Source organism: Platalea leucorodia, assembly GCF_965183815.1.
Source record: "Platalea leucorodia genome assembly, chromosome: 23".
Classification (NCBI taxonomy): Eukaryota; Metazoa; Chordata; class Aves; order Pelecaniformes; family Threskiornithidae; genus Platalea; species Platalea leucorodia.
Genome location: NC_138845.1, coordinates 2,246,254 through 2,266,097, shown reverse-complemented (window position 1 = coordinate 2,266,097; position 19,844 = coordinate 2,246,254). Strand labels below are relative to the sequence as shown.

The following is a 19,844-nucleotide window of genomic DNA, read 5'->3' as shown; positions in this document are numbered from 1 at the left end:
GAGGCAGTGATGTGGCATCTCCCCCTTCAGGAGTTTTTCCACCAAGATGATGATCTTGCCTTGTCCAGCTTTCATCCATCCCTGCTCAACTCCCCGTGCCCGCACTCACCAGGTAAGGGGCTCAGCGGAGCTGGCAGCAGTGCAGAGACCCGCAGAGGAGCACAGGTAGGGCTGACAGCAGGTATGGCTTTTCTAGCAAGGCACAAGCTACAGTGAGCCTGAAGGTGGCTTTGTTGCTTGGTCTGGAGAAGGAACCGTTGAGAGAAGACCCAACCACGGTCTTTGGGCGCTGATTTACAGAGGAGCGGGACCATCTGCTCTTCTTGTCCAGTCCAGACGGGAAAAGAATAGGCTTATGCTACAGCAGAGCTGTAGGCTAGGTCTTGGGAAGGATTAGTGAGGGCAGCGGGTTGCTGGTGTGGGCTGCCTGGTCCCCTTTGCTGGCAGGACAAACTGGACGGGCGTTTGCAGATGTGGCAGAGGAGCGACGGGACAGAAGGACGCACGGGTTGACCTCTCCAAGTCCTCTCAGCTGCAATTTTCCGTGACTTGACCTTTAATTCTAGCCAAAATTGCTGAATTTGAACTCGTGACTGGTTTGGGAGTGGATGAAGGGGGATGCATCAGCGTAGGAGCTGCTTGCTGGAGACACGGGGCTGGAGAGTCTCCGTGGCCAGCCCTGCTCCCCAGCCAGTGCCTTTCTGCCCCTTAATGCTCAAATCAGCTCCGTAGCATCCCTGATTTTTCCACTGCCGCAGGCTCCTCTGCCCAGGACCTTGCGTTCAGGTCTGTCTGTGTTTCCCCAACTGTGCCGTTATTTCTCCAAACATTACCCAACACCTTCCCTGCCTTTCGCGCTCTCCCTCAGGCAGCCACACAGCTCAATACACGCTCATTAGCCCGTTTGATAGTGCCCGTCTCTACATCTTGGGCTCCGCTCAGCTCAGGGTTGACGCCGGGTAACCCTGTCCCAACACAGCGGCGAGATACGGGCACAGGGTGGGCGGACGGGGGAGCCCCGGGTGTTTGGGGCGGCGAGTGGGGCTACCAGGGCACCTGGCTCCGCAGCCCGCCTGTACACGTGGCCCTGGACGAGCGGCTTGATCCCTTCCTGCTCCGTGCTCTGCAGTGCATCCCTTTTTTTAATAAACCCCTTGAAGTCATCTCCAGATTTTGCAGCTCGTGCCCTTGCCTTTCCCTCCTTTAAATCTTACTTGGAAGATTTTAGCTGATACATTAGCCCAATAAAGCCCAACAATTGGAGAGAAACCCAATCCTGCCCCCACCCTACCCCCCTTCTCCATCGAGATCAAACGGGTTTTAATCGGAATAGAATTTCCTTTGACAAAATGAGTAAAATCTGTCGCTCGCATCCGCCCAGCCAGCCGCTCCTCAGCCCTGGGCTGTGTATCTGGCCTTGGTGCAGGAGCCGAAATCTCCCCTTTCTGCTCATCCCCGTCCTGCTGCCAGCCCCCCCGGACAGCCCATCTTCACTTGTGGCTGTGTCACCCCCGAGGGACGGTGGGGTCCCGCTGAGCCGTGCCGGGAGCCGCCGTCTGAGGAGGTGCAGAGGATGTGAGCACCAGCCTCAGCTGCTGGAGCACCCAGGCTGCCCCTCCTGCGGAGCCTGGCGTCCTCCCGGCGCGCTCGGGGACTCGGACGCACCGAAGTGCCGCGGATGGGTTGGACATCTGCTCTCACAACAGCCCCGTGGCTAGTTAGCAAAGTCCCTCTGCAAATGAAAGCTCTTGCCATGGCGCTCAGGAAATGGGCCTCAAACCCGACTCCAAAGCACCAGCAACTCGTTCCAGCCGTGGAGGGGAGAGTTTCCTTTCATCTCCAGCCAGGAGTTTAACCGGCCTTTCGTCTCTCCCCAGACAGGGCTTTGAAGGCTTGCAGGGTCCTCCCACATGTGCTGCTGGGGCTGGGAGTGGTGTCAGCTCCGGGACCGGGAGGGAGGAGAGGGTGGAAAGCAGCACGGGTGAAAAAACTTCTTCCCTTTGGGAGATGCCCAGGTGGGGCAACTGGAGGGGCTCCTCAGCCCGGATGGTCATGAAGAGCAGGGGACACCCAGGGGCTGGGGACATCCAGGGGCTGGAGCACTGTGGGACATGCCGTCCCACGGGTCTCCCGGTGGGTTTGAACTTCTGCAAAGTCTCTTAAACCTCTTAAAAGAGGTTCTGGAGCTCTTCAGGATGGAGGCAGAGCTGCTTCCCCCTGCTTTACCAGGCTGTTGGAGGGTCTTTGGGCTTGGAGGGTCTGCTTTCTGCCCAGGACTGTGCTGTCGGGAGAGCAAAAGTGTTTTCTACAGATTGCAGAGCTGGAGTTTGGTTCTCACTGGCAGCAAATTATCGGTGCTGTGGGGAAGGGTCCAAGCTCCCTACCACCCTCTGCTCCAGCACTCCCTCCCTCCCCCTTCTCCAAAGTCCTTCCTCCTCCTCCTGGCCCTCTGTGATAACAGACCAGGGCGCAGGGTGATGGCGATGGAGGGTGATGCTAACGTGCCTGTCCTCTCCCATCCCACCCAAGTCTGTCCGAAGACGCTGCTCATAACTCTGCTCTGCCAAGCATGGGCCAGCTGGGAGCCGTGGGAAGCCACCAGGCTCTGAACGTGAGCTACTAATTTGCTCCAAGGTGCCAGTGGTTTGCATGAGCGTGGACTCTTGCGCAGAGCTGGGTGAAGAAGACCCGGCACGTTGGCTTTTCTGAGACCCCTTTTTCCTCCATCCCTTGGGCTGGCATGGCTCCAGTTTGGCCCACGGCTCGAAGGGAGGAGATGCAGAAAACTGAGTCAGCTTTGAGGGCTTACAAAGTTGCTCACATAAAAATAACTCGGCGTTCTTTGGGATGTGCATCATCGGTATCATCCGTCTGTCTGTCTGCTCTGTGCTTTTGTGGCCTTATCCTGCTGGTAGGCTTTGTGGCTTTTAGATAACAGCCCAAGGAAAACTGCTATAAAACGCGTGTGCTTGCCGGTGTCTTCCTTTTTTGCTTCTCCGGTTGCCCCGAGGAGAAAAACACATGTTTTTTCCCCAGTTTTCACTCCCTCCCAGTTCCTGAACCTGAATCTCTGGCTGATTTGCTGTGAGCAGGAGCACAAGGGACCAAGACTGGTTGCTGCTTAGGAGCAACACCAAGCGAAACATCTCCTCCCACCTGGGGAAGATGCTCTCGGACAGGGACCCCCTGGGGCAAATTCAGCCTCTGCCCTTCTAACACCTTCTTGCACAGAGGTTTCCAGAGGCTGTTTTGCTCACAGATTAAACAAAACCTACCATAAATGTTTGTCTTGTTGCTAACAGCAATTTTGAACTTCGCTTTCCCACAAATACTTGAGCTGGTGTTGGAGGATTGCGTGGCTCTCTGCATGGGGCAGATGGAGGTCAGGATGGCTTTGACTTACTGGATCCTCTCCAGTTCTGTACAGAGAGAGGTAACTGCACATAAAAATACATATTTGCCTCAAACGAAGTCCTTTTAAAGCAAGAGACCAGGTTCAGTGGCTTTATTGGGATTTCAGGATGATGTGCAGGGGTGAGGGGAGGGACAGTTTGGTAGCGGGATGGCGAAGCGCAGGGCCAGCTGGAGGGAAAAGGTGTGCGAAGGATGGAGGAGTAGACAGCCACGTATGTATGGAGACGGAGTTACAGCTGCAAGAAGTGTCCAGAAGTTGGATGTTGGAAGATCTGAGCCTGAAACAGAGGGATGGGCACAGGGTGACCACAGATGAAGCACCCGAAGGGTCAGGAAAAGGCAGAAATAGACTGGTATGGAGCCCAGGGGTGCAGCTTCAAAAATAAGAATGGCTGTATTTCCCCCCATGAGCTCCCACACTTCAGAAACCCTGCTTTTGGGGGATAATAGCCGCAAGGGGAGGCTTTGATGCCTTTGCAGGGGGGAAGCAGGCCTGGAGCAGGGGGCTTAGGCAGCACTTACACACGCAGAGAGGATTAAACCATGAAACTCCCTAGGAGCAGAAGACGACCCTTTGGTTTCCCTTCCCACAGACCGGACTGGAGGCTGGAGGGTCTCCTGGCTGGAAGTGACTCACCGCGGCGGTAGCCGAGCTGATGCACAGCGTGATGGACAGACGCTTCCTGCTCACCCAGCCACAGCCGCCAGCATCCTTGCTCCATCTGACAGTGAGTCACTGACCTCTCAGCCTGGGGCTACTGGTGCTAGCGCAGGTCCAGCTGGGTACTGGGAAGCACTGGGATGAAATGCAGAGCTCCTGGTCGAGCCCTCGCCTGCAATGTGCCCCCAGCACGTCTTGTTTCCTTCCCCTCGACTGCGTCAAGGGGACGCACCCCTGTTCCCACCCTGTTCATCACCCAGACCTGCTCATGAGGCACAAATCTGGGTGCCTCCAGCTGGAGGGAGCCGGGAGCCCGTTGTCCTCGGCCAGATGTGAGCAGCGGTGCAGGGCGAAGCGCGCGGAGGTAGCAAGGCGGAGCGGGGTTTGCTTTGCACCCGGAGAAGGAGCTGCACGTCTGGAGGCAGGGCTGGGTCCTGCAGCCGGGTCTGCAGAGCCAGGGAGCTGCGGTAAGCGGGGATGGGCACCTCGCAAGGTTTCTCCCTGCCTGGCATTTAAATCCAAGGCAAGAAATTAAAGGCAAGAAATTAAAAGCAAGAAATTAAAGGCAAGAATGACAGGAGGATTTTATTTGCTCCTGAGGTGCAAGAACAACAGGTATAAGCACAACCACTCACAAGCTACAAAGATGATGGAGCCAAACTGTTCTTGGTAGTGGTGGGTGACATAGCCAGGGGTGAACGAAACTCCTCGTGTCTGGGCAGAGGAGCTGGTCCAGAAATGTTTGCTGAAGGGATGAAGCAGACTCAGGGTTAGGCTGCTCGCCAGGCAGGGGGGGGTTTGCTGCTCGCAGGAGTACCTGAGCTGTAGGGCTCTTGCTCCCTCCTCCCAGAGAGTTTCTTTGCCCGCCAGGACTGCGTTTGTCCTGTCCATCCCATCTCCTGGCGCAATGCTTGTTCAGTTATCTACCGACCACAGCATGCCTGCCCCCCGCCTGCCCCGGCACCCGGGGTGCCCTCCCAGGGTGGCTTCACGCCTGCGAGGCATTGCACGGGAATTGCAAAGCAGCCGGGACTTTCAGAGGAGAAAGCAGGAGTAAATAGGAAAAGCAACGGCTTGTGATGATTTTTTATTACTAGCAGGAAAGCAGATCCTAGGAGGGTTGATCCACTTCAGCGCTGCCTGGGACTGATGCAAATTCAAGGGCAGAGCAAGGTCGCAATCACGGGCAGCGCTTGGTCGCCCAGCCAAGGCTGCAGGACCGTCTGCGTTAGCAGCGGTGGCCGGAGAAGGGCTCGGCTCGGCCGCTGCGCCCTGGCGTGAGCCCATCACACTCGGCTTCCCCCCGAGCCTCGGCTCGTGCGGCGCCAGGGCTGGGCTGGAGGCGGCTTCGGTGGGAATTATTCGGCTCGCGGGGAGAGCGGGGAGGCTCTTGGCAGCGAGACCCAGAACATGGCGTCTTGCTCCTTTGATGGCCAGATGGAAACAGATGGGGAAGAAGGGGGAGGAAAAAAAAAAGCCCCAAACTTTCACATGTAAAAATTAACTGGAACAGGATGGTCGTCAGCGCGGGGTGGCGGTTGGCATCTGCGGGTGGCACGCGGGGCGTCCCTCCGTCGTTCGGCCACGGTGCCGCGGCTCATCCCACCGCCCCATCCCGCGGCTCCGCTCCCGGGAAAGGGGCAAAGCGAGGCAGAAAAGCACGCGGCTCGCGCCCAGTCTCACCAGCAACACCGCTGGCCAGACCCCGTCCACCACCCCGAGTCCCTTCTGCCCCCCGCTCGGGGAGGGGCTGCGTTTTGGTGGGGAACATCTTTTAGTTCTTAAAAAGTTCAGCGAGTTCCAGGAACATTATGTCACTTTGACAAGGAAATGAATTGCGAGGCCATCAATCAAGGCTGCAGGCGCGCAGATCAAAGGACCCCGCGGCGCTCGAGTTCCCTTTTACAGCCAGAGCCCTGCACGATCCCCCTCGCCCATATTCCCCGCGGTTGCTGCAGCAACAGCACGCTACAGCGGATGCTTCGCATTTTTATTCGCACCACACATGTTTCCACTCTAACACTGCAATAACTAGAAAAACCTGTGAAACCAAAGCTGCTTCCCCAGCCTCCAGGGGCAGCGGCTATTCCTGGCTCCCTTTAATGTTCTCAATTTATTAGCGTTATCCTCCTTTTTTTCACGCAGGATAAAATAGAGATTATTTTTGTCCTCTCTAACAAAGAAAAGGAGCTTGCAAAAAAAAACCAAACCAACCCAACCCAAACCCTCTGCATTGAAGCTTGGCCTCTGATTTTGTGCCCAGAATTATTTGCAGAAGCAATCAGGTCCTTGGCCATCAAAGCGATGCCATTGACAGCACCGGGCTCACACATGGGCCGTGTTATCCCCGCGCAGCCCCCGCTCGCCGCAGCGGCGCGCAGGTTTGCAGCCGCCTGTTACCGGCCTGCAAACCGAGGGTGGAGCTGGGGGTGGCACTTCCCCAGCTTCCCTTGCCCAAAATGGCATTTGCACGCAGGTATGGCCTGTCCCAGCCCCACCCTCCCCACCAAGGACAAGTCGTTGCGTCGGTGGAGGTTGTCCGGGTTGAGCCCAGCTCTCTCGGTCGCTCCTCTTCACACCGTTACAGCAGATGCAGCCCTGGTTTATGCCACGCAACCCAAGAAGAATCATGGTTTCAAGCCCCCAAAACCCAAGGATGCAGAAACCTCCTGTCCACCTTCCTTCCACCTGCGGTGGTGGAGCATCAGCTCCACGCCGAGCTCGTCTGCAGCGCGCATTAACCCAAGGACCCCATCTACCCCGTGAGCCCTCCTCCCACCACAGCCACCCAGCTCTGTGCCTGGCAAGGTCGGGGCAGAGCCTCCTGCTCTAGATCCAACTCAGAAAAGCCCGGAGATGTGACATCACCAGTGACTAGGAAGCAGATTGCTCAAATAAGTGTTTTCTATTTATTTGAGCTATTAAGTGGTTCCTCTGTGCTCCCATGGGGTGACCTGAGTGGGACAGAGCTGGACCTGGAGGCATGGCAGTGCCACGCTGTCCTTCAGACCCTGCAGAGAGCAACCACCTCTTGCTCTGGTGGACCAGCCCTGCAGAAGATGGAGAGAGGCCAGGACATCCCAGGACACAGCCTGAGGTTTGTGTGAGCTGGTGAGCGGGACCGAAAGGAGGTGAGTAAGCGCGTGTGCCAAAGCTCAGCTCTCCGGGGACTGAGAGGGAAGCCTGGTCCCCCACGGGGACAGCACGGAGCGGAGCTGGGATCACCAGGGGTTTTTGGAGATCTGCTTACGGGGAAGAGACTGAAAGGGCTTCGCTTGTTTTGCACCCAAGCAGATGCAGAGAGGGGTCAGACACATCCAGGCCCGAAGGCTGGTGAAGAGCATCTCCGGCGGTGTGAGGCTCAGAGGCAGGAACAGGCTCAGGTTGACCAAGATGTGCTTTCAGCCGGCCAAAGGATGTGGTTTTGAGGGGACACCTCAACCCCTTTCTAAAGAAACCTTGGTTCCCACCTCGACCCTGCAATAGAGCTCCCATTTGAGGTCCCAGAGCCTCTCTGAGGTTCCTGGTGTGCCTCAGCCCTGTTTTTCCAGGCGATGGACTCCCTGCTCCCTTGCTCTCCGCCCGTGGGTGCTTTGGCAGTGTCCTTGCCTTCTTTTTTTTCACCTTTCCTTTCTTTCCCAAGGGCAAACTGGCCCCGCAGGAGCCCTGTGAACCATCTTCCAGGCTCAGATCTGCTGAGGACACCCCAGCGCCGGGGACGTTTCCTACCGACACCCAAGAAAAGCTGCTCGGGAAAGATGGACGTGAGCAGTGAGAGGGCAGAGGAGGACCAGGAGGGGAGGTGGGCAGAGGGGCTGGGACACGGTGGGAATTCAAATCTTCCATCTGGTGGCTTCTCACTGAATCAAGCGAGCTAGGCTTTATTTTTTTTTTCTCTGCATATTTAAGGTCTGAAATTTTCACTCATCTGTCAAAACGAGCGCTATAAAACCCCCAGCTAGCTGGAAAAGCAAAGTTATTGAAACCAGTTTGGTGACTCGTGACCTTTCCATGAAAAGTTTATATTAATGTTCCTCCAAAAAATGCTCACTGAAAGAACAAATTAAAATGTTTAAGGGAAAAATACTCTTGCCACAAAACATCCAAATCTGGGTAAAAAAAGCCAGCTCGAGCAGTTCGGGGTGCTTAGCTGATCCTTCCCGCAGATCAAAGCTCATTGTATTTCTCCTTTAGCTCAAGGATATCAGAAACAATACCAAACTTCACTTCCTTTGTCCCAAACCATTTGCCAGCGAAATTAAATTAAAGTTATTTTTTTTTAAAAAGGAAAACAATAATAAAAAAAAATTAATAAAAAAATAAAACCCCGGCACAAGCCCGTGCCCCAGCTGGTGTTAATTGGCAGCTGCCCAGCCCTCGGCAGAGTTGAGCCAGCTCCTCCAAGCGCGGGATCAGAGGACCCTGGATCCTGCCTGAATCCTGCCCTCCCTGGGGTATTTTTTCCTCGCCCTTTGTTTTCTCGCTTTCCCAGGCCCCTGTGATCTATTGTCTTTCCGCGTTACGAACATCTGATTTTAGTCGCTGTCTTGACAACGCTCGCGTGTGAGTAATGCGTTGAGCCGATGCCCTGCCGGCACCGCGGGCGTCGGTGAGGAGGAAGGAGCAACGTCACCGGCCTCCATCCCAGCAGGTCTGAGTAGCAACCTGTTTCTGAGCATCTCTTACTTCTTTAAGCAATATTGGGCATTTTTCAAACGTTGGCTCTCTGCTAGCTCCCCTCCGTGGCTACCGCCATCCCCAACAAAGCGCTTTGAGGTTGCCGTTTCCCTTGGGGCCCCACCCAGCACGAAGGATGTTCGAGAGAAACCCGTGGAAGAACGTGAAAATACACATTTCCTTAAAACAGAGAAAAGCATCCGTACGGTGCCTGCATCCCGAGCGGAAAAGCAGCATCTGAGTGGGGGTAATCAGGACGGCAAAGGGGTTGGAAAGGGTTTTGCTGTGAGCTCTGACGGACAACGGGATGCGTGTCTGGTCAGCACGGCTACAGGTGCTTGGCGGGTCTACGGAGCATGGTTTTAAGAAATACCTTGTAGCTGAGCTTGAATTGAGGTTTTTCTACTGGAAACGGGTGTAGCTTGCTTGAGCAAAGTTGGCCAAGTCGCTCTCGCTTTTATTCAGCCCCACCTCAAAGAGGAGCGAGGACACCCTCCTCCTCCTCCGGCTGTGGGGAGCGGGACAGAGGGTCTTGAACAGAGCTTCAAGAGAAGACCGCAGAACAACAGCGTAGGTTATTCAGGGTGAAGATAATACCGACAAGATGAGAATATCAATCATCTGTTGTATGCAGCAAGGCAAAATAAAGGTCGTTGCCTTTTAAAGGACGTTTTTCTCCCGCAGCCTCCTGGTCGTGCTCAGCCTGAGCTGCCGCATCCCCATCGCTGCCAGTCTGGGGTAGGTGCGGATCCCACCGCGGCACCGTGCAGGCTCAGCACTGCAGGAGAGCTCTGTAGTACGTTATATATGTCTGTGAGTAAAGTGTATTATATATGGAAACTTATTATGTGTTATAAAAAGGAGCTAATTTAAAAAAATATCTATACAGATAAAGGCATATGTCAACTCAACAATTTATGTTTTATTGATATTCTTTTTAATTATTTTGATGAATTACTGACACTGTTTTAAACCATGTTGTTCCTGTAACACCCCTTTGTGCTCTCATTATAAGACAGAACAAGAAAGCAAGACTTTCGTGAAGGTTACGGAGCTCTGCTGGGGTTGGACCCCAGTATCCCCAAGGATCGTGGTGCCAGGCCTGCAGTGCCCCTCCAAAGAGACTCGGGGTGAAGCTCCCGATGACCAGGAGCAGGGGGCGATGCCAGGAGAGCGTGGTAAGCAGAGACAGCTTGGACGGGGTCAACAGGCGCTGGGGAAGAAGCACCTTGGAGAGGCAGAGAGGGCACAGGCAGGAGACGGGAAGGTCACGGGGGTTCCCAAGGGTGTAGGACTTTTTTGGGAGCGGGTGGCTGGGCACGGGGAGGATGGTGGGTCACAAATGGACTCCAGTTTCATGTGTTGATTCTACTGGTGTGATAACAGAGGGTTGGAAACTATCTGACATAAGGAGGGACCTGGCCAGAATATTTTATGCCTTGGTAGTCTGAATCTGGCCCTCTAAACTTGGCGAAGAGAGGCTGCAGCTCTCGCAGCATTTCTGCAGGGAGGAGAAGGCGGGTTTATTTGTAGGCAAGCTCAGAGTGGTGTAAGGAAGCAATACTGCTTATAGTGCTTGATTTCCAGGGCAAATCAAGGGCAGAACTGGCTGTGGGTCCAGCCAGGAGCAGGGTCTGGACCTGTTCCACTCTCTATCTGCAATAGCTGCCATATTTATTTGAGAGGAATTTGATGGTGGATGAGTATTGGCTTCCATCTGTATAATAAGGGCTCTTGTAGACTGCCAGAAATGTAGACAGAGGAAGAGGGATGGATGGATGGATGGATGGATGGATGGATGGATGGATGGATGGATGGATGGATGGACAGATGGATGGACGGATGACTGGGCGGGTGACTGGGCAGATGGATGGATGGATGCAAACTCAAGTTCATTTTGAATTACGCCATTTCTCAAGAGCAGTATGGCTGCCTATCACTGTTGCTTCTTCCTTTGGACTCAGAGAATACCCTGTACTGCTCATCGACACATCCGTTGCTCCACATTTCCACTTGAATCTCTCATAGGTAAAAGTCTCCTATTCCAAACTGGACAAGTGAATATTTCTGGCTGGTTTTTGCAGGGTCAACTGGGCTTAAAAAAGAAAAAAAAAAGACTAAAACCCAAAAAAGCCTCCCCTGAACTCCATGGCTGGTGCTCACATTAGCATAGGCAATGTCCCCTGACATCCGGGCAGCAGGCAGGAGCATCTGTGCCGGAGGGCTTGGGGGTGTCGGTGGAGGAGGGAGGGAGGAAATCTGGAACCCATAAGCTCCACTGATGTTTGCATTACCTTGCACGGCTGCATTGGTCTGTGCCTGGTCCGCCCACGGTCCTCCTCGCCCTATCAGCAAGAGCCATTCCCCAAAGTTATTCGAACGCCTTCCTCTCCGTAGCCCAAAGGAAAAACCAACCGAGCTCCTTGGAGGGCTCCGCAAGGCTTGGGGAGTCTGGGGAGGCGGAAGGGTGGATGCTCCAGGCTGCACCTCTTGAGTGGGCGCTGGCTGCTCTCCAGGCCGCCTTGCCGATGCGCTGTGGCCGTCGCATCTCGTGAGACCCCAGCGCCCTTCGCCTGCAAGGTGCCGAGAAGATGAAAGAGGAAAGCATGTGCCCGGACTCCCCCGAAGGCAGCCTGGTCACCAGCGAGGAGGAAGGCGAGCGGCTGCACAAGAAATGCCTCCGCAAGCGCGGCCAGGGGGGCAAGCCGGCCGAGGACTGCGGTGCGCCCTCGCCGCAGGGCAAGCGGAGCAAGCGCAGCCCCGTCCCGCAGTCCTTCGAGGACGTGCACACGCAGCGCGTGATCGCCAACGTGCGGGAACGCCAGCGGACCCAGTCGCTCAACGACGCCTTCGCGGAGCTGCGGAAGATCATCCCGACGCTGCCCTCCGACAAGCTGAGCAAGATCCAAACCCTCAAGCTGGCCGCCCGCTACATAGACTTCTTGTACCAGGTCCTGCAGAGCGATGAGCTGGACCACAAGATCACCAGCTGCAACTACCTGGCCCACGAGAGGCTCAGCTACGCCTTCTCCGTCTGGAGGATGGAAGGGGCTTGGTCCATGTCCGCGTCCCACTGAGCCGGGGTACGTACCGCCACCTCCCCGCCGACACCTCTGCACATCCCTCGCTCCGGCATCCTCCACGCATCTCCCCAGCTCGGTCCTGCGGGGGAAACGCACAGCGGCCGCCCCCTCCTCACGCTCCACGTGCAAGTGATTTGCTTTAACGAACCCCAGACGCTGCCAAGGCCAGCGGTCGGAGGAGGTGGCAGCTCCCAGCCTTGCCGGGGCCGGTAGGACGTTGCAGGGGGCCGAGCAGCAGAGCCCTAAAGCAACTGATCTCATTTAGCGGGGTCTGGTCCAGGGCAGGCTAGTGAAAGGTTTAAAACGAGGGCTTAAAAATCTGATTTATCCTCTCACGGTAACCCGGGAGGGCGCGTAAATCAGCAGACACCCTCCTGAACGTGCGTGGCTTACCGAGGTGTCAAAACCGCACGAGCAAGACCAGCGGCAGCCCCGCAGCCATCGGCCGACGGCTGCTGTTGCTCCCCCTGGGCGAAGAGCCCAGCCTTGTCCTTGCCACCCGGGCAAAACCTGGGAGCCGCTCCCTGAAGGCGTTGGGTGGCCCTGGGGCCTCCAGCCCGCCCGGCTTTCCCCTAGCCCTCTCCTAAAGCACTGCAGAAAGATGGGCTCCATAATCCCTTCGGAGCTGTAGGCGTCCTACACCACAGGGAATAAAATATTGAGCGAGAATGCCGTTTGCCCGCTCGTTGCACTGCACCCCTTGTTCGATGTGCTCAGCACCATCCAGCCACCACCTGAGCATCACCGGCAAAGCTGCTGAGAGGGGAATAACCCAGTTTGCAGTGCCTTAGGTCTCGTTGGGCTGGGAGAAAGGGGGACGGGGGAGAAGGGTCAGCTACCTGCTAACGTTCCTGCAGCCCATGAGCAGGAGCAGAAAGCTCCAGAGGACATTCCCAAGCCGTGGATTTCGGGGACACTTCAGGGGAGCCCAGCCCAGCTCCCGAGAGCCCCCGTTGTCCCCTAAACAGGATCAGGGCTTCTGGCTTTCCTTGGGCACCGGCTCATTAACCCCTGCCTTGTGTCGGCCCGGGCGCTGGGGGTGAGAGACCGCCGGGTCTCTGGAGAAGCCAACTGCAAAAGGACTCGCATTTTTCTTGCGCCCACCACCAAGGGCTGCAACGTGGAAAACCCTTTTAGTCTCATTTTCTGCCGGCTATCGGGGTCAGCCTCCTGCAACCTCCTTAGGCGCCGTTTCTCCTCCCGGCCGGTCTCGCTGAAGTCCCAGCTCAGCGCCGGGACCCGCGTGCCCGTGCCCAGCCGCGGTTTCCCCGCAGGCAGAAGCCGCAGATGGATAACAGGAGACAGCCCAGAGCCTGTGATGAGAAGCGCTGAGCGGCTGCGAACCCGCGTTAAAGCCGTGCTGAGCCCCGGCTGGGGCGGGGAGCTGGGGCGATGCTGCAGCCCGAGGGGGGACCGCCGCTCCCCGCCTCGGCGTGGGCGCAGCCTGGCGAGGACGAGGGCTCCGATGCCTTCGCCTCTAGAGCACGTCTGGGGGAAAGCCATACTGCAAAAGAAAAAAAATCTGCTCTCCACCCTGGTCTTACGTTTTGAAAGGCCAGAGGGAGTGGGAAAGGGAGGAAAGTGGCCTTTTTGAGACAAAATAAATCATAGTAAATTCCTGCAAAGGGGCCCAGGTGATGCCCGGGCAGGCAGGGACCCTCTGCCGCAGCCGGTGCCCCCCCGTGAGCACCGCTGACCCCCCTGCCTTCGAGTTTTGCCACTGTTAAGTGGTTAAGCCCCGACTTTCAGGCCAGATCTGCAGGTAGAGGTGCAGCCGCTGGCTAAAGATGTCGACCAGCTCCCAGGGGGATTTCATTTAAGGACGTGCCACATTTAAACTCTCCTTTTCCTGCAAACCTTGCTAATCTCTCCTAACCAACAGAAAAACTGCCCGTTTTCTAAGTCCGTGTGTAGATTTCAATTATTTGGGGCAGACCTGGTTGTTTAAAAACTGATGAGAAAGGCTGTCCTTGCTGGCCGCAGGATTGCTGCCCCGAGCCGTGGCCGGGTGCTGCCAGCGTCACCTTCCCCTTCGGGAGAGCCAGAAGCGAAGCCTGCGGTTGCTTGTTCTCCCTTTGAGAAGCCAAAAAGCTGCCGGGGGCAGGCGGGATGCTGAGCCCCCGCGCAGAGCAAGCCCGGAGCCTCCCTCACCCTCTTCTGGGCAGCACGTTTTGCAGTTTGCGGCTGGGTTATCCTGTTTCGGGGGACGCGGGGTGCTCCCAAAAGACGGGGGCTGCTCGGCATGGCTCTGCCCCGCTCCTGGGTTCGCGAGAGAGGTGGCATCGGCCCGGCGGGAGCGTGGCTTGCTTTGGTGGATGGTTTTTAAGGGCTTCAGCCCTGCCGAGCTGTGCACTTGGTTAAAGCCCAGCTAAAGGCGTCCTCGCCCTGGGGAGGTGTGGGGTTGCTGAGTCCCCTCCCCATCGCGCCCAGGCTCGGGGCCGTGGCGCTCGGCGCACGCGTGTCTGCTCCCGGTTGCGTGTGTGGGCTGTCGTGCAGCGCTGCGCCCGGCCAGTGGCTTGCAGACCTGTTTATTCAAGCCGAGTGCTTGGCAGGAATTGTGTTCCCATGATAAACAGAGGAATTAAAGACCCTTAGTGATCTTAAAGATGTCTCTGCTAAAGGAAAAAAAACCTCCGTGTAAAATCCCTCCTGTCCTGCGAGCGTGGTGCTCTCGCTGTGCTCCTCGTTGCTGGTTAATATTCATCCCAAGCGGCTCGGTGCTTGCCTTGAGGCAAAGCATCCTTCAGCTGAATAGCTAATCATCTGCTTTGTGCCAACCTGCGGCGGTATTCGGGTACCAATTAGCAGCTCCCAGTTGGGCAGGGAAGTAATGGGAGGAGGATTTGCTAAGCAAAGACCAAAAAGGGGGAACAGCCACAGGGGAAGCGATGCCGGAGCTGGAGAGGCTGCGTCTCTCTCCCGTAAGTGAATTAACCCAGCGCTCGCAATGGGACTGTAATTTTATAATGTAAAGCAGCTAATGGCTGCTGCGAGCGCCGGCATACTGGTCTCCACTGGAACTCAGCCTATTAAATATCAAAGGGCGCTGGAATAGCTGGATGTGGATATGCCCTTGTTAACCAGGAGACATCATCCGGGGAAAGAGGGATTGAGCCCTCGGGCAAGAAAAATAATGTTTGAAGTCCCCCAAGCTCACGGTTTTGCAGCACAGTCTTGAGCACATTAAAATGGTTTCTTTTCCTGCTGGAGGAGAAAATGAGGCTGGAAGCTGAAACTGCTGGGGGGGAAAGACTGGCGGAGTTGCACGGGGGGATATTCCTTGCCCTTCATTTGTCTCCCTGGATTTATTGTCTTTCTCGCGTTGCCCTCACTTAATTGTCTCTCCTCAAAGACCTTGGATAAATCTTCCCTTTGGGGACTGTTGCTCTTGCTTGGAGTCTGCTTTGTCGGGTGGCTGTTTCATTTTCTTTTATTTATAAATACGTCTCATTGCACAGTATTAAAGCACCAGGGTATTACAGGAGCTTGGGGAGAGCTCCCTTCCCTGTCCAGATCTGCTCAGAAAATGCATTTAAAGCAGCATCTGCTTCAAAAAGCTGAGATCCCCCTGCAGACTGGCAAGAAAGCGCAATCCCGGCTGGCTGAGCTGGCTTGTCACCCTGGATCGGTCCGTCGAAAGCAGCGAGAAGCGGGTCCGTTCGCGCACGGCTGGTTAAACTGGCCGAGGTGGCCCAGGACCCCCGGGCCGGGTTAGAGCAAGCCCAGGCGCGGGGCTCGCCGTAGCCAGGTCCAGCGGGCGAGGGGTCGTGCTGGCAGGAACCACCTCGCTTTCGCTTTCGGTTTGAGCTCCCAGAAGGGACGAGGAGTTGCCCAAATCCTGGCAAATCTGTGCCCGGGTGATTTTTCTTTTTTCCGTTCAGGTCAGGGGCCGTGTTAAATACCAGCCGTGCTCCCATCCATGCGCTCCGGCGGGACGCTGCTGGGATTTGCTCCTTGCTCTGGTGTGGAGCAGGTTTAGAGGCCAGAAGTTTCTGCCAAAGGCTGCTGTCTTTCCCGACAAGCGCAGGGCCGCTGTAGCGTTTGCCACGGCGTCTGCAGGGTGGGCGGGTAGAAGCAGAGATGTTTGGTGCCTTGGAGGCTCCAGCTTTAGTGCTCCGGGGCAGGAGGGGCTGCCCTAGATGAGGGGAGCGGATCATTCCCCAAAATCCCAGGGCTGGGTTCATGCGCCGGCTCCGGGTAGGGATGCAGGATGGGGACCAGACGGGGCTGGGGATGCTGGCCCGACCACGGCCAGCCCACGCCGTGCCGGTGGCATCACCTCGACGTCCCGGAGCTGCTCTGCCGCAGCTCCCAGAGCCCAGGCTGAAGCAGGGAGAGCCCCAGGCTGTCCGGCCATCCCTCCCCAGCTCCCTGGGCGCGAGAGCATCTGGCGCAAGGGCCTGTCAAAGAGGAGACGGGGCTGCCATTAATTCCACCATCCGAAACCCCTTTTTCTAGCAAAAACTTCCACTTTTCTGTTAACGACAGAAGAACTCAACACCAAACCTCCCCGGGGGGAGCGGGCTCCTCTCCATCGCAGGGAGGCAGGTTCTCAGCACTACTCAGGATTAGTTAAAATTAAAACAGAGGTAAAATTACAGAGCCAGCCCTCACGAGCATTAAAATGTCTGCCGGTTTACGATCCCCGCGAGGAGACGGGCTCGCTAGATCTCAGCTGCGTTCGCTTAGCCCAGAGGAATGCCTTTGAAACGAGCCTGTATTTCATCGCCGAATGTCATGGGAATGCACCTGGGATCTGAGGGGGAATGAAGGAGATGCGTTAACGAGATGGGCTTTGCATTTAATTTCCTTTTATAGGGCTGTACCTGAGCAGAGCCGAGGGTGTTAATGCAGCGGAGGGAGGGAAGGGCGGCCGGCAGCCGGGGCGTTGAGGACGGGCTCGCAGAGCCGTGCGTCTCCCCGGCTCCGTGGTCTGGGCCACGCCAGCCCCGTGAACGTCCGTCCCCAAGCCCCGCACGCTCGGAGCTGGGCTGGCCCCTTCTGGAGGCTCCCGCAGCCCTTCGGCAGCCGTCAAAGTCATGCCGTGAGTGCGTTATTTGGCGTTAGACCTTGCTGGCTTGAGACATGGCCGTGCCGCGAGGCAAGGGGAGATCATTAACTTCTATAAGGGCTGGGTTGAGATGCTCGTGCCTGTGTTTCCCGCACCCAGGACACCCCCGTGCCGTGCAAGGTGGACGCCAGCCTTTTTGGTTGTCCATTGTGCCGGGCACCGTCGCCCTTGAGCACCGTGGATGTGCACAGCGCCCATCAGGGACCTTTCGGCCCACGGTCCCAACGGGACGGCAATGGGACACGTCGGGCTTTGGGGTTTTTTCCTCTCTCTGCCACCAGGCCTGGGCAGGCTCTGTCCTGCCTGCAAGCCCCGCGGGCAGCCCTGCCTGCAGAGAGCGTGGGCAGGGGCTGCCCCCAGCAGCCTGCTGGCCCCGTCTGCATTACCTCAGCCGCTGCCCAGGGGTGAATTAGTGGAGGGTTTGATTTATTCCTCTCCGGGCTCCTCTCCAGAGTTAAAGGTCTCGGCTCTTGCGCAAGGAGGGACTAGAAAAGGAGGAGGCAAAGCAGGGCGGGGGGAATGAAATAAAACCAGAGACCTGGGGGTGATGGGGAGGAAGCCACGAGAGCACCAGGGCCAGCAAAATGAAGCCATTGCCCCACAGGGCTGGATTCCCCTCGCCCCCCATGCCCGGTCCCTCAAGACCTCCTGGAGCCATTTCTAATCTCCTCCATCCCTTGCAGGAGACGTTTCCCCTGCCCAAGGTCCGGATCAGGCCGCCGGCTTGGCTCGCCCCTGGCTCCAGGCTGGCGTCCGGCATCAGCTGGAGGCGCCCGGCGGCTCCGCGGGGTCCCCTCCGGCGTCACCCACCCTGGGGACAGCCTGTCACCCTCCGGGCTGGAGAGGGAACGGTTCATCATGGGATAACGCCGGGCGTCCCCACGGAGCGGAGGGAGGGGGAGCCGAGCAGTTCGGCTGCTTCCCTTCTCCGTCCGCCCAGAGAAGCATACTCGGGGCAAAAGCTGTGATTTTTTTGCCCTCTGACGGTCCCGGCCTCAGGTGCGCGGGCATTTCCCAGCGCGTCCCATCCAAACTCTTGTGGCTACGGGGAAGTCTGCGAATGCGAAGCACGAAGGCTCAGGAGCCAGCAACCGAATGCGGCTCTTCCCCCCGCCAGCTTCCCAGCCGAGCACCGGATTTCGCATGGTTTTGGGAAGCCTGGGCTGGCTGTGCCGAGCCAAACCCTCGGTGACTTGGCAGCCAGGCTGACCCTGCCTGTCTCCCCTTAGGTCTTACGCCTCCGCCTCGATGGAAACAAGCAGCAGCTCGCCAGCGCCCGGGCACCCAGACCCAGCCACCCCGCTCTCCTCCAGCACCCGAAAAGCGCCAGCAGCCTCCCCGGCGAGCAGGAGAGCAGGCGCCCCGTCCCACCCCACCAGCCCCCTCGCCCGGGGCTGCTCTGACCCCCTCCAAACCCCGGGGCTGGGGCAGAGGGACCCGGACCAGGACCCAGGTGGTTTTGCTTGGAACGAGCTTGGTTGGATGCCGTGTATGAAACTCTTTAGGGTGTAATTTATTTTTGACTCGCAGGTGAGATATAGTCAACTTACCTACTCCGGTACTAGCTGCCTGCTTCCCGAGCCTGCAGGGAAGCCGATGTCCCCGGCTCAGCGGGCTTGGTCCTCCCCGCATCCCCCACCGCTTGCAGCCAGGACGTGCAGGCAGCTGCCTTCTGCCGGGACCAGGCAGGACAACGCCTCTCGGGATGATGGGAAGGGCTGGAGCCGTCCCTCGCTGGCCTGGTCCTCACCGCTTCCTAGAGCCCCCCGGGGATGTGAAAACGCAGCGACCAAGGGCTCGGCCAAGGACCGAGCGCGGAGCCCAGCACGGCTCGTGGGTTGTGTCCCGCTCTGAAGGTCTGCGCCGTAGCGACGCCACGGTTTGCACCACTGCCCGGCGTGCAGAGCGGATTTTGGGGGGCTGCCGAACCCCGAGGCTCACGACGCCTTCTGCTCACTCGTATCCATGGACGTGTCTCACAGTCACTCTGTTCGCTCTGTTGGAACAACCCAATTTCTTTGAAATGATTGGAAAATAAGGCTGGAGACGTCGCCCGCAGCCCTTCCCTCTTCCCCGCAGGAGTGGGAGAGTTTGGGGGCATCTCGGGAGCGGCGCTGCTGCGGGGGGGATCCAGGCGCTTTTGGGGGACGCAGAGATGCTGGGGGGATGACGGAGGGGGTTCGGGGTTTCCAGACAATCCCAATAAAGTCCAGGGGGAATTTCCCAGAGTTCAATCTTCTTGTTTCCTAAGGAAATGGTGAGGCCCTGAGCACGAGGCGGCGCGGCCGCGTGCACCCTCCGTCAGCGCTGGTGCTCGGCCAGCTTTATTTAAATCGGGTAAAAAAGAATCAGGTATTTTTGCTCGTTATAGCAGAGAAGGGGGGGAAAAAAAGTCCCTGTAAGCGAGGCTGCAACAAGCGTGCAACCCAAAATAATCCAGGTGGGAGAGAAGCGTTACAAAGGCCCCAACAGCAGAGTTTCAATTAGCGATCACACTTTATTACACACCAGAGAATCCAACGAGAAGCGACAGCAAGGCTCAGACTACCTTTTCCTATATAATCCTCATTTTTATGTACACCGTGAGTGGATTCCCTGCTCCCGGGAGCTGACCGCAGCCTTTAAAAAGATCTGAATGTGCTTAAAAAAATAAAAATTCCACTAAAAATAGGCTTGTGGATGGCTTCGTGAACTGCATCAGAGGAAGTATTTTACATATGAAAAATGAAACCACCTTTAGAAATAGAAATTTTCTTTCAAAAAAATAAAATGTGCTTTAAAAATAAAGGGGAAATACCTCTTCGCGATGTGGAGACTCGGGCTTCCAACCCTGATTTAAAAAAGGGGGTAAAGTTATCTTTTAAAAAATGATTTGTTGAGTCTTTTTTTAAAAAAAATTCTTAGATGGACTTATTTGAAAATGAGCAAAACATCAGCT

At 56.7% G+C, this 19,844-nt stretch overlaps 1 protein-coding gene across 17 annotated transcripts; it reads left to right on the top strand.

Moving 5' to 3' along the window:
* The first annotated feature begins 9 nt into the window (after positions 1 to 9).
* LOC309600295 (twist-related protein 2-like) lies at positions 10 to 18,936 on the top strand. 17 transcript variants are annotated; one of them, XM_082332492.1, is made up of 7 exons: positions 10 to 112; positions 3,303 to 3,433; positions 4,008 to 7,839; positions 8,568 to 9,565; positions 9,768 to 9,930; positions 10,717 to 11,835; positions 18,136 to 18,936. In XM_082332492.1, exon 6 carries the CDS (start codon positions 11,344 to 11,346, stop codon positions 11,827 to 11,829), a length of 486 nt encoding a protein of 161 aa, XP_082188618.1. In that variant the 5' UTR covers positions 10 to 112; positions 3,303 to 3,433; positions 4,008 to 7,839; positions 8,568 to 9,565; positions 9,768 to 9,930; positions 10,717 to 11,343; the 3' UTR covers positions 11,830 to 11,835; positions 18,136 to 18,936. The 17 variants fall into 17 exon arrangements, with proteins under 17 accessions (XP_082188618.1, XP_082188615.1, XP_082188612.1 ...); XM_082332489.1 differs by lacking the exon at positions 18,136 to 18,936 and having other exon boundaries at positions 4,008 to 4,142; positions 7,002 to 7,839; positions 10,717 to 12,162; XM_082332486.1 differs by lacking the exon at positions 18,136 to 18,936 and having other exon boundaries at positions 4,008 to 4,142; positions 6,994 to 7,839; positions 10,717 to 12,162.
* Positions 18,937 to 19,844: the final 908 nt, after the last annotated feature.

What these genes read in the sequence shown, in the direction of transcription:
- LOC309600295 (XM_082332492.1), top strand. Translation starts at nt 11,344, where the DNA reads ATGAAAGAGGAAAGCATGTGCCCGGACTCCCCCGAAGGCAGCCTGGTC.